Here is a 13,695-nt window from a genome sequence, read left to right as displayed (position 1 = left end):
TTGTCCCATTCTTCCTCAATTCTCCTGTCAAGCATATACTTGTTAAGTTGGGAGCCTGAACCAAATATAGTTGATATCCCTCAACTTCCTGCACAAAGTTAATATTTTAAAAATCAGGAACATCCTGTCTCAGAGTGATGCTGAAAAATGAGTGCATGTATTTGTAACTTCCAAATTTGGACTATTGTAATTCCCTATTGTCCAAATGTCCCAAGATTTCTCTTAAAACCTCCAGCTAATACAAAATGCTGTAGCCAGAGTTCTGACTGGAACCAGTAAAAGACATCATATTTTTCCTGTAAAGCTTCTCTTCACTGACTCCCTTTAAAATCCTGGATAGGATTTAAAACCCTGATTCTCACATATAAAACTCTGTTCCGACCACTTGCTCAGATGGAGTCCAAAGGCAACTTTGGATTGTTGGATTCTCTGTTCAACATTCGTAGGGTCTGTACCCTGCCATGTTAAGCGCTGTGAGATTACATGTTGTGAATTTGCACTATATAAATGAAATGTAATTAAATTGAATTGAATTATTTAGGTGGAGTAGATCTCATTTGGGGACACAAACTCCGTTAAAAATATCCTTTAATACCCCTGAAGGAATCGTTGCATTCCTTGTCAGTACACCTTATCTGAGAATCTATCAGTTTGTTGAAGTACAGGAGAGGTGAAGAAGGAGACTGCATCCTGTTCAGGGCTCCAAAAGTCCTGAGGCTGGCAATGGTGGTTCTTCTGCAGAAAAACAGGTACTGTAAATATAGACTCATCTGACATAATGTTGACAGATCTGAAGATGTTGATGTCAACAGAAGCGAGAACAAACAAGTGGGAAGTGCAGAGTGGTATGTGTAGTACAACAGGAAGTGATTGTGGCGCCGTATGTAGCTTCAGTTTAATAAGCTGTAGGGGGTTCATTTAAATAATTTACACAAATAATTCATATGGATTATTGAGACAATGGTAAGTAAAGCAAACTATGTGGTAAAAAGTGCACTCAGGCAGACTAACAATTAGTAATACAGGGCCTGATGGCTTAATAACTGTCCAAATTTTGGGCTGCACAGGGACAACTCTGGACTTGGGGAGATGACTATATTTATGTCACATTGACCCTCACATGCTCACATGAGACTAAACTTACAAGCAGGGGTTAGTGCATCCCAGTGATGATTTAAGAGAGACAAGCAGGGACGAGATGTGAGAACTTAGGAGCTACAGCTGCCAAATAAATTCTTCATTCCATAGCATCAGTCTTAGGTGATGCCAGTTAGTTATGATGTGCTTCACAGCCATATCACCTGTCGACTCAAACAGACACCCACCAGAGTATGGCATTTATATATCAGATCACTTAGTGTAGACTTCTATGTAAGATTAAACAGTTTTCTCATTCAAAGTGCCTCCTGCAGCCTTCTTATCTCCTTGATGTGCAATAAATAACTGGAAGAGCCTCCATGATGGTGGGAGAGAAACGAATTTTAAGCAACAGCAGGAGAAAGAACGGGAGGACCCATAAGTTAATATGATGAATAGCACCCATACTTATACTTCCCAGCTGCACACAGTGGTGGTCTACACAGATAATTAAATAAGGAAAAGCAACCTTAGAAAATAACTGTCATGGCTGATGCGTCATTAGATTATTCATAATTCAACTGTCAAGCAAAAATATTAACATCATGTCTAATTTTAGTCTGTTATTTTCAATTAATGTGTAAAATAGCCTAAACCTGTTTTTCTTTTTGTTGTGGAGTATTGTGAGTAGATTGATGAGGAAAAAAAATGAATGGAATCAATTTTCTGACATCCTGACAAGTCTGAAAGACACCTTTTTTTTTTTAAAAGTGCATTTGGAAAGTTTTGCTTTCACTTTCACGAGCTGATTTTCACTTGGTGTTTATTTGTATTTTCAGTATGTGTTTGGTTAAGGATTACGGTTTGGATTAAAATACACCCTGTCACTGTGTTTACCAGATGTTACAAAGCTCCAGTTGTATGTTTCAAAGCTGATGACTTTAGCAGAGATTTTACATGCATCTATTCCAATGACAGTGCCATGTATATCAGGTTTACTTTCTGTATATCAGTGATCAAAACTACCAGCTGGCTGATGAAGTCCCTACTGGCCTATATGTACGGGAATGATCTGCCATGATAACAGCCATTTAATGGGTGGGACTCATGGGACATTTGACAATGTTGTACTCACTTGTCTGAACTGTTACCCTCAGGAAAGCAGTACAAGGCAGTAAAAGCAAAAACAAACAGACTAAAGCACATATCCCAGGGCTGTTGCAATACTTAATGAACATTAAACTGAACTTCCTGTTTGGGCTGTCCTGGTTGGCTGGAATTCAGGCTCCCTTAGAGAAGAACAGGAAGTCCATCAGCTGATGGCTGACACCTGTGCTGGTTGTTCATCAGCCCCCCATGCGTTTTCAATTGTGCTAGTGCGGACAGAGATTATTTCTGAATTTGTGTGAAAATGCTTGTCTACAGTTGAAAATTTATTAGTGTGAACACAGCTTCACACTTTAAATATACTTCACCTGTCATACATCCGTGAGGTTCTACATGACAGACCCATATGCATGGCTGCTTGTTCTAAAATGGTGGCCATAAGCACTGTACACACATCACATACAGTACTGATTGCTGGAGTCTCATAATAACTTCAGCTTAGCATAACTGCAAAATGAATTGCTTCATGACAAGTACAGACAGGAGGAATGATAACAGAAACCCATGTTGCGTTAAGATGGACAGGAAAATATCCATTACTATCCTTTAAAGTGACCCTGTGGAGTTTTTTTCTAAATAGTTTTTGGAAATGCTCATTGCATGTACCTTGGTTAACTACACAAAGACTCAGAGGCACACAATGGTGACACATGGAAACTGGGAAAAGCTCAAGTGTATCTGACATAACGTGACATGTGAGAATACTTTGCTATGGAAACGAGCTACTTTGTCTGTGAAGATTCTCAGTCATCCAGGTCATGGTTATTCTCGTAGATTAATCGTAGCAGCTGGACTTGCTTGAGTTCCTTGAAGACGTTTCACCTCTCACCCAAGAGGCTTCATCAGTTCTGACTGACTAGTTGGGAGTTCCAGATACTTATATCCTTAAGAAGGTCTGTGAAGATTTTCAGTCATCCCGGTCATAATAGCTAGACAGCACAAGAACAGGTAAGTATAAACATAACGGCTCCTTAAGGATATAAGTATCTGGAACTCCCAACTAGTCAGTCAGAACTGAAGAAGCCTCTTGGATGAGAGGTGAAACGCCTTCAAGGAGCTCAAGCAAGTCCAGTTGCTACGATTAACCTACGAGAAGAACTACTTTGTTGTGTTTCAGAGTGGTGTTGTTGTCAGACAATGACTGGGCAATCAGACCTGAACACAGTTTGCTTAAGCGTACAAAGGCACTTATCAGTATCAGGCTGAGCAGTAACCTCTATGTATTGCACTGTAACAGATGGCGTTCAAAGCATTTTCCCCATAAAAACCTTTCTTTGTATTTCTAAATATGCCTTTTGCTGGGGCAGTGCTGTGTTTCTTGATGCAATACCACCAGTAAAAGGTGATCACAGCAACAGTCCAGTAATGTCTGTTCAAGGTTGTGAATGGCTGGTGGGTGGTGTTTCCACCTATCACACAAGTGTCCTCTATTTGGAACAGACCTTAGCTCCCATACAATGAGACCAAACCTAATGTGGATTTCTACCTTCACAGTAGCATCTAAATGTCATTGCAGGCTCAAAGCCTCACCTCACATGTTACAGCTGTGTTTTCTACAGTCACTGTCAGCTTTAAGCAGGTACAAAGAATAAAGACAGCGTATATCCAAAGCTCTACTGGGCACTGGGTAATGATTTATCCACTGAAACACATTTCTACCACTTTTCTATACTTGTGCTGTGTCTTTATTGCTTTCAAATGAAGCATATTTTTGTCTAAAATCATAAAAATCTCATGGTCCTCTACAACTATGTAGAATAAAAACAATTAATACACTAATACACAGCTGATTAGGTACATGAAGCTAAAACTCTCTGCTGTCTTGTACAACTTGATAAATCCGTGCAATAATGCAATAAAACTGCTTCATACCAGTAGCTCTCGATTGTTGAAGTTATCCAATTATACAGCTTTAGCAGAAGGACCTCCCGAGACGATCCTCGTCTTTAATCCCACCTCGTCTGACATGTTATGTTAGACTGGATTCATTTTAGACATGCATACCTAATAGATAAGCAGCTGAGTGAATAGAATCCATGGCTAATTTATTTTTACATTAATATCATTTTATTTCCTGAATATAAAATGTCTAAATATTAAAATGGTTAAAAAGATAAGTTACAAGAGTTTTGTTTTCATGTCATGTCAAATCTGTTAAATAAGGAGGACAAAGGCAAAGATTCAGTAAGCAACTTTGATTTGTTTGTTAGGTGTACATCACCAACTTGTTGAAGCTGTACAAATCCATCCTGAAGGACAGAGCTTAAAATCAGAGACAGTGAATGAACAAAAAAAACTGACGGCTACACAACAGCTGAAACTTTTTTTCATTCGTAGAAAAAGAATGTGTTTACTTTTGCTTGCGAAATGTTTTTTCTTGTGAAGGTTCAGAGACAGAAACCACCTCGCCAGCTGAAGCAGAGACATGTCTTCCTGGTCCATTTTCTGCCTGTGACTGTCTCTCATCTTTTCTGATGTGACATTTCTGTTAGTCTCCACTTCTAGGAGTTTTGAGTCCTAGCCTGGGTACGACATTGCTAGGCCTTGTCCCTGTGTAATCACACACAAAAAAACAACTGGCTGAGCAGTTTTACTCTGTCTACTGGCCAGTCTTCTTCTCCTTCTGGAAACTAAAGCTGGTCCGTCGGCTCAGTTTCCGTTGCTTCTGAGCAAAGTAATCAGCACGAGAGGTGCTGGCCCGGGACTCCAGGATGTAATTTACCTACAAATAAACAGAGAGGGGAAAAAATTGTTTTGTTCATGAAATGCATTCATTGGTTGCATTGATCTCTATCAAATATCAACAGGTACCTTTTTAAAGATGTATTTATGTATGAACAACAGCAACTCCATCTGCATACCACCTGTACATGGTGTATTATAAAATAATGACTGATTAAGCAATATGCAATCATGTGATAGGCAGTGCTGTTATACTGAACATTGGCACAACTGTGAATCCATTACTGAAGATAATTTAAAAGCACCATTTTCAGTCAACACTAATAAATGACAACAGATTATGTTTTGTTTATTTAATTTTTTATTATTTTTTTTTAGCTCTGCCAACCCGAATAGTCCTGTTCTTAATCTATAGTATTCCACTCTCTGTTGTAAAGCTTGCCTTTAGTTGTTCTGGGGTATCCATAAAACTGTTTTAAGACTGTAATCAGCCCTGCCATTTTTAACCAAATGAAAGTCCATGTTTATATTTCTGAAACTCAGCCAATTCCATGTTGTTGGCTTTTATGTGTCAACGAAATGTTTGCTTTTCTCCAACTGATCTAGGTTGGCTAATGTCATATGAGCACATGAGGAGGTATGCACTAAAGTATTCAGGTTTCTTTTCTCTTCTGATGATAAAACATTACCTTAAATGTGGGTATTTATGCTTATATTTAAGGTATGCATTTTGGTACAGGTTTGAGATAGCTAGGCAAACAATTGTTAATGTAATTAATGGTTGTAGAGCATCTGAAAAGCTGAGTGGTAAAAGCATAACGAAGAGCCCAAGTGATGGTATGCTCTATATCAGAACCAATGGAACACCTCTTGTCTACACAAATTGTTGGGTCTAACTGTTGTGTAAGGGAAGGGATAATATAACACTGTTGTAGCAATAAATTACATTCTTCACCAAATATGATTTAATTACTTTACTTATATATGATTCTTCACTCTCCATGACCATTGGTCAATCTCTAAACCTTGTCCTTGAAAAAGAGAACAGGGCACAGCACAGACATTTAGTCCAAACTAACCTTCAGCACTATTTCATTGACAGTAGCAGCATCAGACTCAAAGTAGAGAGGCTTGTAGTCATGGTTGCTGAGGTAAGTGAGCTTAAATATTGCATGACCTGCAAGACAAAGAGCAAAAACATTCTTAATGAGACAGAAAATGGACACATAATGAAATATACATCTCCATCACCCCTTCTCTTTCCATTTGCACATCTTCAGAAAATACCTTTTCATCACAAAGAGGCAAAGCAAATATTCTTACTATACTGTGTGTCTATATACAGTATGTCACAGAAGTGACATTTCTGTAAATATTTTATAATATCTTTTCATGGATCTTTTCAACACTGAAGAAATGACACTTTGCCTCATTGTAAAGTAGTCAGTGTACAGCTTGTATAACAGTGTGAATATACTGTCCCTCTCAAAATAACTCAATACACAGCCAGTAATGTCTAAACTGCTGGCAACAAAAGTGAGTACACCCCTAAGTGAAAATGTCCAAATTGGGCCCAATTACCTATTTTCCCTTCCCGCTGTCATGTGACTCATAGTGTTACAAGGTCTCAGGTGTGAATGGGGAGCAGGCCCTCACACTCTCTCATCCTGCTCACTGGAAGTCTAACATGGCACCTCATGGCAAAGAACTCTCTGAGGATGTGAAAAACAGAATTGTTGCTCTACATAAAGATGGCCTAGGCTATAAGAAGATTGCCAACACCCTGAAACTGAGCAGCAGCACGGTGGCCAAGACCATACAGCGGTTTAACAGGACAGGTTCCACTCAGAACAGGCCTCAACATGGTCGACCAAAGAAGTTGAGCACACGTGCTCAGCATCATATGCACAGGTTGTGTTTGGAAAATACATGTGTGAGTGCTGCCAGCATTGCTGCAGAGGTTGAAGGGGTTGGGGGTCAGCCTGTCAGTGCTCAGACCATACGCCGCCGCACACTGCATCAAATTGGTCTGCATGGCTGTCATCTCAGAAGGAAGCATCGTCTAAAGATGATCCACAAGAAAGCCTGCAAACAGTTTGCTGAAGACAAGCAGACTGAGGACATGGATTACTGGAACCTTGTCTTGTGGTCTGATGAGACCAAGATAAACTTATTTGGTTCAGATGGTGTCAAGTGTGTGTGACGGAAACCAGGTGAGGAGGACAAGTGTGTCTTGCCTACAGTCAAACATGGCGGTGGGAGTGTCATGGTCTGGGGCTGCATGAGCGCTGCCGGCACTGGGGAGCTACAGTTCATTGAGGGAACCATGAATGCCAACATGTACTGTGACATCCTGAAGCAGAGCATGATCCCCTCCCTTTGGAAACTGGGCCGCAGGGCAGCATTCCAACATGACAACGACCCCAAACACACCTCCAAGACAACCACTGCCTTGATAAAGAAGCTGAGGACGAAGGTNGGAAACCAGGTGAGGAGGACAAGTGTGTCTTGCCTACAGTCAAACATGGTGGTGGGAGTGTCATGGTCTGGGGCTGCACGAGTGCTGCCGGCACTGGGGAGCTACAGTTCATTGAGGGAACCATGAATGGCAACATGTACTGTGACATCCTGAAGCAGACCATGATCCCCTCCCTTTGGAAACTGTATTCCAACATGACAACGACCCCAAACACACCTCCAAGACAACCACTGCCTTGATAAAGAAGTTGAGGATGAACGTGATGGACTGACCAAGCATGTCTCCAGACCTCAACCCTATTGAGCATCTGTGGGCATCGGAAGGTGGAGGAGTACAAGGTCTCTAATTTCCACCAGCTCTGTGATGTCGTCATGGAGGAGTGGAAGAGAATTCCAGTGGCAACCTGTGAAGCTCTGGTGATCTCCATGCCCAAGAGGGTTAAGGCAGTGAGGAAAATAATGGTGGACAAACCAAATATCGACATTTTGGGCCCAATTTGGACATTTTCACTTAGGGGTGTACTCACTTTTGTTGCCAGTGGTTTAGACACATCAATAGCTATGTATAGAGTTCTTTTGAGTGGACAGTAAATTTACACTGTTATAAAAGCTGTACACTGACTACATTGTGTGACACTTAAAACTGACACATAACACAAACTGAAAAGTCTACACATCATGATTTCTGCAGGATATATTCAATGCAGGATGTTCCAGTTTGAGCCATTGCTCAGAATGGTGTCTGTTAGATAGTGAAACAAAATGAATACAGGAAAGATCTTACCTTAGCACATATTAAATAAAGCAAGTAAAATTAACTTTGAGTTAGGGTTTAGGGTTAGAGGCATTGAAAAAGAATTTTGCAACTACTGGGTACCAGCAGGCAAATGGAGAGACATCAGGGTGAAGGAACAGGTGTCACATGACAGGGACCCACATTGGTGTCCATGTGTATCTCAACGTCAATTATTACCAGACCTCAGAGCAGGTTGCTGGGAGAGTGTCCCTTAGGTGGATGTGGTGGGTTACAGATGTGGTACCTCAGTAAACATTTTCCTAATGAGTTTATGATCGTAATCACTAGTTTCAAGAATTTCTGAATACAGCATAATGTTCATTTGTAAATTATGATCCCATTTGGAGAAAAATATGGATGGTAACGCATCAGAGAGGTTCTTTCTCCTGTACACGTGAAAGTGAGCTACTGCTTCTGAGGTCCACTTACTTGGGCTTCTCTCCTCTACAAGGTCACAGGCACAGAGGTGGTCTGAGTCGATAGAGATGGGTTTCTGCCGAATCCAGAACTTAGTGCTGGCCTTCTGATTGGTGACAGGATCAATCTCCACTTTTTCTCCTGAAATACCTGATGAGACGGGTGTATGTCAGTTTACGATAGAAAATACATTTTATACACTTCATGTTCAAGTCACTGTTCAAATCAAATCAAGTTTATTGTCATTGTTTCACTTTTCCACAGTACTGTATATGTATATTCAAAGTCTCACATACTGCACCTTTAAGGTATCACTCACTGAGCTAAACCCATGCTGAAAACTGATCCATGAGACTTACTGAGAGACGCCAGGGACCTAGGTCAATACAGCTACCAACTCCTGGCAAAAGAGTGAGCTGTCTATAGGGGAGTTGGAACCTACACACATTTTTCCCACCGCACATATTTACCTTCGTATACATCATAAATTCAGGATACATCAATTACCCACTAAACTCACATGCACATTTGGCATTGCTCCCATGCAACTGGCATGTCTGCATTCAAAAGAAAAAACTTTGCTAATTTTTAACAAGCCACTTGCTGTTTATTTTGTTCAGATTTTCTTTGTCTATCAGCTCTGTGAATAATTATCACATTATGTTCACTCTTTTGTACAGCACTTTGATTACTAATCTTTTTTAGAAATTAAGATGAGGATTGAGTTTTCAACCAATCAAGTTATTCACTAACTAAATATAGATGATGAAATCACCTTCAACATTCAGTTTCAGATTAAAAGTGAGATATGTGAATTTCTGTCTGGTATCAAGGACCCGTTATGTCAAAAATTCCCATAAATTTGGAATGGAAATTCTGTCAGTGAATAACTGTAAACTGCATATATATATATATATATTTCCAATAAACTGGAATAAACAATGATAATAGTGTGCAACAAGCAGTATGTACCCAGCTGGACATCTGTGGTGAAACGCAGCTTGTGAATCATGCTGATCTTGAAGGACTTATAGTGGTGACTGCTCAACATGTCTTGAACTGTGGTGATGTCAATAGGAGGGTCTTCTTCAGAGCTCTCCTCACCTCTGGAGCCTGAAGACAGAAGGGAAACAAAACAAATTTAAAAAAAAAATTAGTGTTAGTCGCACCCCTCCCCTGGTCACAGTTGCTCACCGATAGACCCCACATGTACTGATGCTCCGTAAACGCCTCACGTTGCAGGCTCCGGTAGATGCTGCTTGGTGGCTGACAGTTGTCTGAGCAAAAATTAGTTTGAAAAGTGGAAATAAAGAGTTCTAAAGTCTGATTTTTTCCAAGGTGAAACCGAGTGATTTATCCACATCCGCTGTTTTCTATGAGCTGACAAAACATCACATGTACGTGCTCTACGGTTTTGATGAGCAGAGCACATTTTAAAATGTAAAGACCACAGTCAATCGTTTTCATACAGTGGTTAGAAGTTAAAATTATGATTGTGATTAATAACTATTTAATTCTGCCGCCCTGCTACTGTGTTATCCATTGTCATTAGCTAGCTCTCCGGCTCAGTATGTCTCTGCTACACCTGCTCTCTGACCATCAGGTTCTGAGTCGGACCTCTGACTCTCTGTTGGTTGAAGAACGAACATCAGCTTAATAGCTCATTTTACGCATCAGGCAGAAACAGACTGAACGAGCCACGACAGAAATAAAAGGTATACTTTCCACCACTGTGGCTAACGAGTAGCTGCCTGTGTTGGTTAAAGCGAAAACAAGACAGCTAAATTATCATCATTCACTCGCACAAATGCAACCACTTGAAATTTTAACTCGCACACACAGGAAGGGCTTTCTTCTTGCACAACAGCCTCTCGCTTCATGGCGATGTAACACAAAAACACACTTGACTTTGGACACTGACCCTGTGTGCGAGCAGCTTCTTATTCATTGCAGAAAGGAATTATAGGAGTCAGTAGAAACCAGAGATGATCCCATGGTATACATGGAGTCCACAACTGAAGGCAAATCACATCCACTGATACTATTGTTAAAGCTATAACACTAGACGGGGTGACTCATCATCACAGACATCAAGTAGTGACTAGCCTACATAGGATAACTATTAATAACCATGTTCTGAATAAGCAGAGAAAATATAGACATGGTCTACATGTACTGTAGCTGTACTGTAAAAAGTTGCTCTTGATGTATATTGCCACTGCACAACAGTGATGGCTCAATGGCTGCACTACATTTGACTTTCCAGGTGCCCAAAGACCAGCAATATGAATTAAAAAAATATATTTCTATAGTGTATATGAACACTATTCCTGTGTTTTCCAAGCTCATTCTTATTAGAAAACCACTTTTTTTCAGAATCATTTTTGAGAGTCCAAATAAAGTGGCAATCGCCATTTTGTGGGGCTTTTTTGTGCTCAGCACAAGAAAGCAGTTCAATCACTCGAAATTAAAGCCACAATAGGTGAGTTTATCTCTGTTTAAAGATGGAGTGAAGCTAATCAGTTAGTTCCTCATCACAATGTAAAAAAAAATTAAAAAACACTAAAACACGGCAGACTCCTAAAAAAAAAAAAGAAAAGAAAAAGGATGCAAAGCAGAGAAGAAGAACAAGTGGCCATTCTTGAAGCCCACCAGCCAAGCCTTACAATGAGTGTTACCTTTCTGTTTTAAGTGAGAATTTATGAGTCTGCAGTTTTAGATCTACTCATGATCTAGGTAAAGGCCCACCACAGATGCATTTTTTATTTTTATTTTATTTTTTTAAATATGCCGGAAAAACTTCAGGAAAACATCTTTATGGCTAAGGTGAATAAGGAAATCATACATGAGTCTGACTGTTTGTTTTTAGAAGTAATGATTTGATCATGATCATCAAGTCCACATATAACCGACTTACTGCAATTACTTACTGTTTTCTCTGACCAGGCAAAACTCCAGGGTGCTCTGGCTCTCCAGCGTTGAGTCCAGATCGACAGCAACGTTCGGCTCCATTTGCTTCTCCAGGCGATACATGGGTCCTGTTGGATAATGTGAGAACAATAACGTAAGAAGACATGAACGTGGCACTTACGGTGCTGGGCGGGGGACAGCTCTCAGTCTTGTTGAGACTGTTGTTTACACTTTCTTTTCAATTGTAAACACTCAGCAACACACCTGCCGAGGACCACTCTCTGGTAATTGGCAGCTTCATAGTTAGAAACGTTAAGTTAAAGACACCAGCAACCATAGTCAAATGCATTCCTGGGGCCAGAGCGGGCAACGCTGAAAGGATGCACACGAATACAGTATGATTATAATTTATGTTGGCGGTAAAGACATCCAATTGAGGCACTTGTAGGTCACTAAATGTAATGTTGAATCGGAGTGTAAATTTGCTAAAACAATGTCGGAGTCCATCGCTTCCTCTGGAGCCCTGTCCATGTGATCAGTGATGTCATGTACAGCCGCATGCTATCATTCAACTGATGGCTGTTGAGGTGGTGTCCAGATAATAATGTGGACTTAACAGAAAACTGGAAATGTTTTTCGGTAAACCTGGGACTCATTAGGGAAGACGGCATACATCCTACTTTGGATGGTGCGGTTCTCTTATCTAGGAATATGGACAAGTTAATAAGAAACCCAAACCCCTGAAGAATGACACAAGTGTCTTCACCTGAGCCTTTCTGTGAGCCTTTCCTTTTCTTCAGTGCTTTCTGGAGAATTTCCTTCATTGTTACCTTCAGACTGTCCACAGGGATTAGAGAGAAGCCATGAGCAGCATTTCTATAAAGGCAAAAGGTAGAAAAGATTACAGATGCAGTAACAAACACATGGGCCTGTGCTTTCACACCACTAAACCTGGCAGTAATTAAAGTCCTCTTTTGTGATGGCACACACTGTCAAACTAGGTTCATGATGCCTGTGTTTTAAACATTAAGTCTCGCTGGGTCAGCTTTGACTAATGCAAATCAATCTCCCATTATCCTGGAAACAGTCAGTTATGATAATATTGCATTTTAAGTCGTATGGAAAATATGGTGAACATATTAAAAAGTTACTGTTAAGCAGCTTCAACAGAATGGATATACAGTACACTACTATACAGTGTAGTTGGAAGTGCTACAAAGTAAGTAAGGAAATTATTGCTGTGTTGTAATTGTTAGCACCCTCTTTAGACAAAATATAAAAACACAGAACACATTTCTGTAGATACAGCAAACAATATATGATTAACTCTAACTTTACCCATTTTACAGCATTAAAACAGCAGCAATATACTAACATGAACATTCATCACAGATCCTATCAAAAGCCACCTTGTGAATATTTTGAGTAGTTATTTGCAAAATTTCCACACCAGGTTTAATACATTTTTCCATTTCATATTGGGAATGAGCAGATCAAATTCTGCTAAATATTCCAAACCAATCCCTTGCAATGTACATCATTATTAAAAATGTATAATATCAATTTCTGATGGATGGATTCCTTTGTGGATGAACAAAGTGAACCAGCTAACTAAGACAATGTAGTGTCAACTATTTGCTACAAGGATATTGTGGCCAAAGTCAATATCATATTGGTATTGTCTGGAGAGGCCTGCAAATTACTAAACTAAGGCTAACTAAACCAAAAAATTTGGCATCATTTTTGCCTGGGTAACACTTGTAGGCTAATGTTCAAGTACCTCCCACAAAAAGATTTTTTAATGGTACATTCTTGAGTGTGTTTTCCATTAACATATTTGTATTTCATGTACATGGCAATTAACAATAATAGGACTGAAAAACTTGATTGCCATACTCAAAAATAAACACTTTATCAATGCAATTTAATTCTTAGTTGTCATTACTCTATTTAGCCATTAATTATGTTAGAGAAAAACAGTTTAGGAACTAAGAAATGAAAAGAGTTAAGTTAAAAATAAAATGAAAAAGGACATGATAGTTTATATTTGTAAATGTCTATCTGCAATTAAGATATGTGAAACAGAAACTCTCAAGTCATGACTGATGGAAAAGGAAATTTGAAAATCAAGTAAATGTATTACAGCAGGGAACTCAGATGTATAACAG

At 39.6% G+C, this 13,695-nt stretch overlaps 1 protein-coding gene across 1 annotated transcript in view; it reads right to left on the bottom strand.

The window, feature by feature from the left end:
• Window positions 1-4,592: 4,592 nt before the first annotated feature.
• mapkap1 (MAPK associated protein 1) overlaps window positions 4,593-13,695 on the bottom strand; it is a 20,834-nt gene continuing 11,731 nt past the window's right edge. Inside the window, exons 6-11 of the mRNA XM_008291607.1 lie at window positions 12,294-12,403; window positions 11,548-11,655; window positions 9,590-9,730; window positions 8,630-8,767; window positions 6,006-6,103; window positions 4,593-4,966 (exon numbers count right to left, since the gene is read on the bottom strand). Of these exons, the coding sequence (XP_008289829.1) occupies window positions 4,844-4,966; window positions 6,006-6,103; window positions 8,630-8,767; window positions 9,590-9,730; window positions 11,548-11,655; window positions 12,294-12,403 (718 nt within the window). The 3' untranslated portion in view covers window positions 4,593-4,843. The remainder of the gene's footprint in view (window positions 4,967-6,005; window positions 6,104-8,629; window positions 8,768-9,589; window positions 9,731-11,547; window positions 11,656-12,293; window positions 12,404-13,695) is intronic.

Source organism: Stegastes partitus, unplaced genomic scaffold (assembly GCF_000690725.1).
Source record: "Stegastes partitus isolate 25-593 unplaced genomic scaffold, Stegastes_partitus-1.0.2 Scaffold751, whole genome shotgun sequence".
In the NCBI taxonomy this organism is placed as follows: domain Eukaryota; kingdom Metazoa; phylum Chordata; class Actinopteri; family Pomacentridae; genus Stegastes; species Stegastes partitus.
Note: the sequence above shows the minus strand (reverse complement) of the source record. Positions and strands in the feature narration are given on the sequence as shown.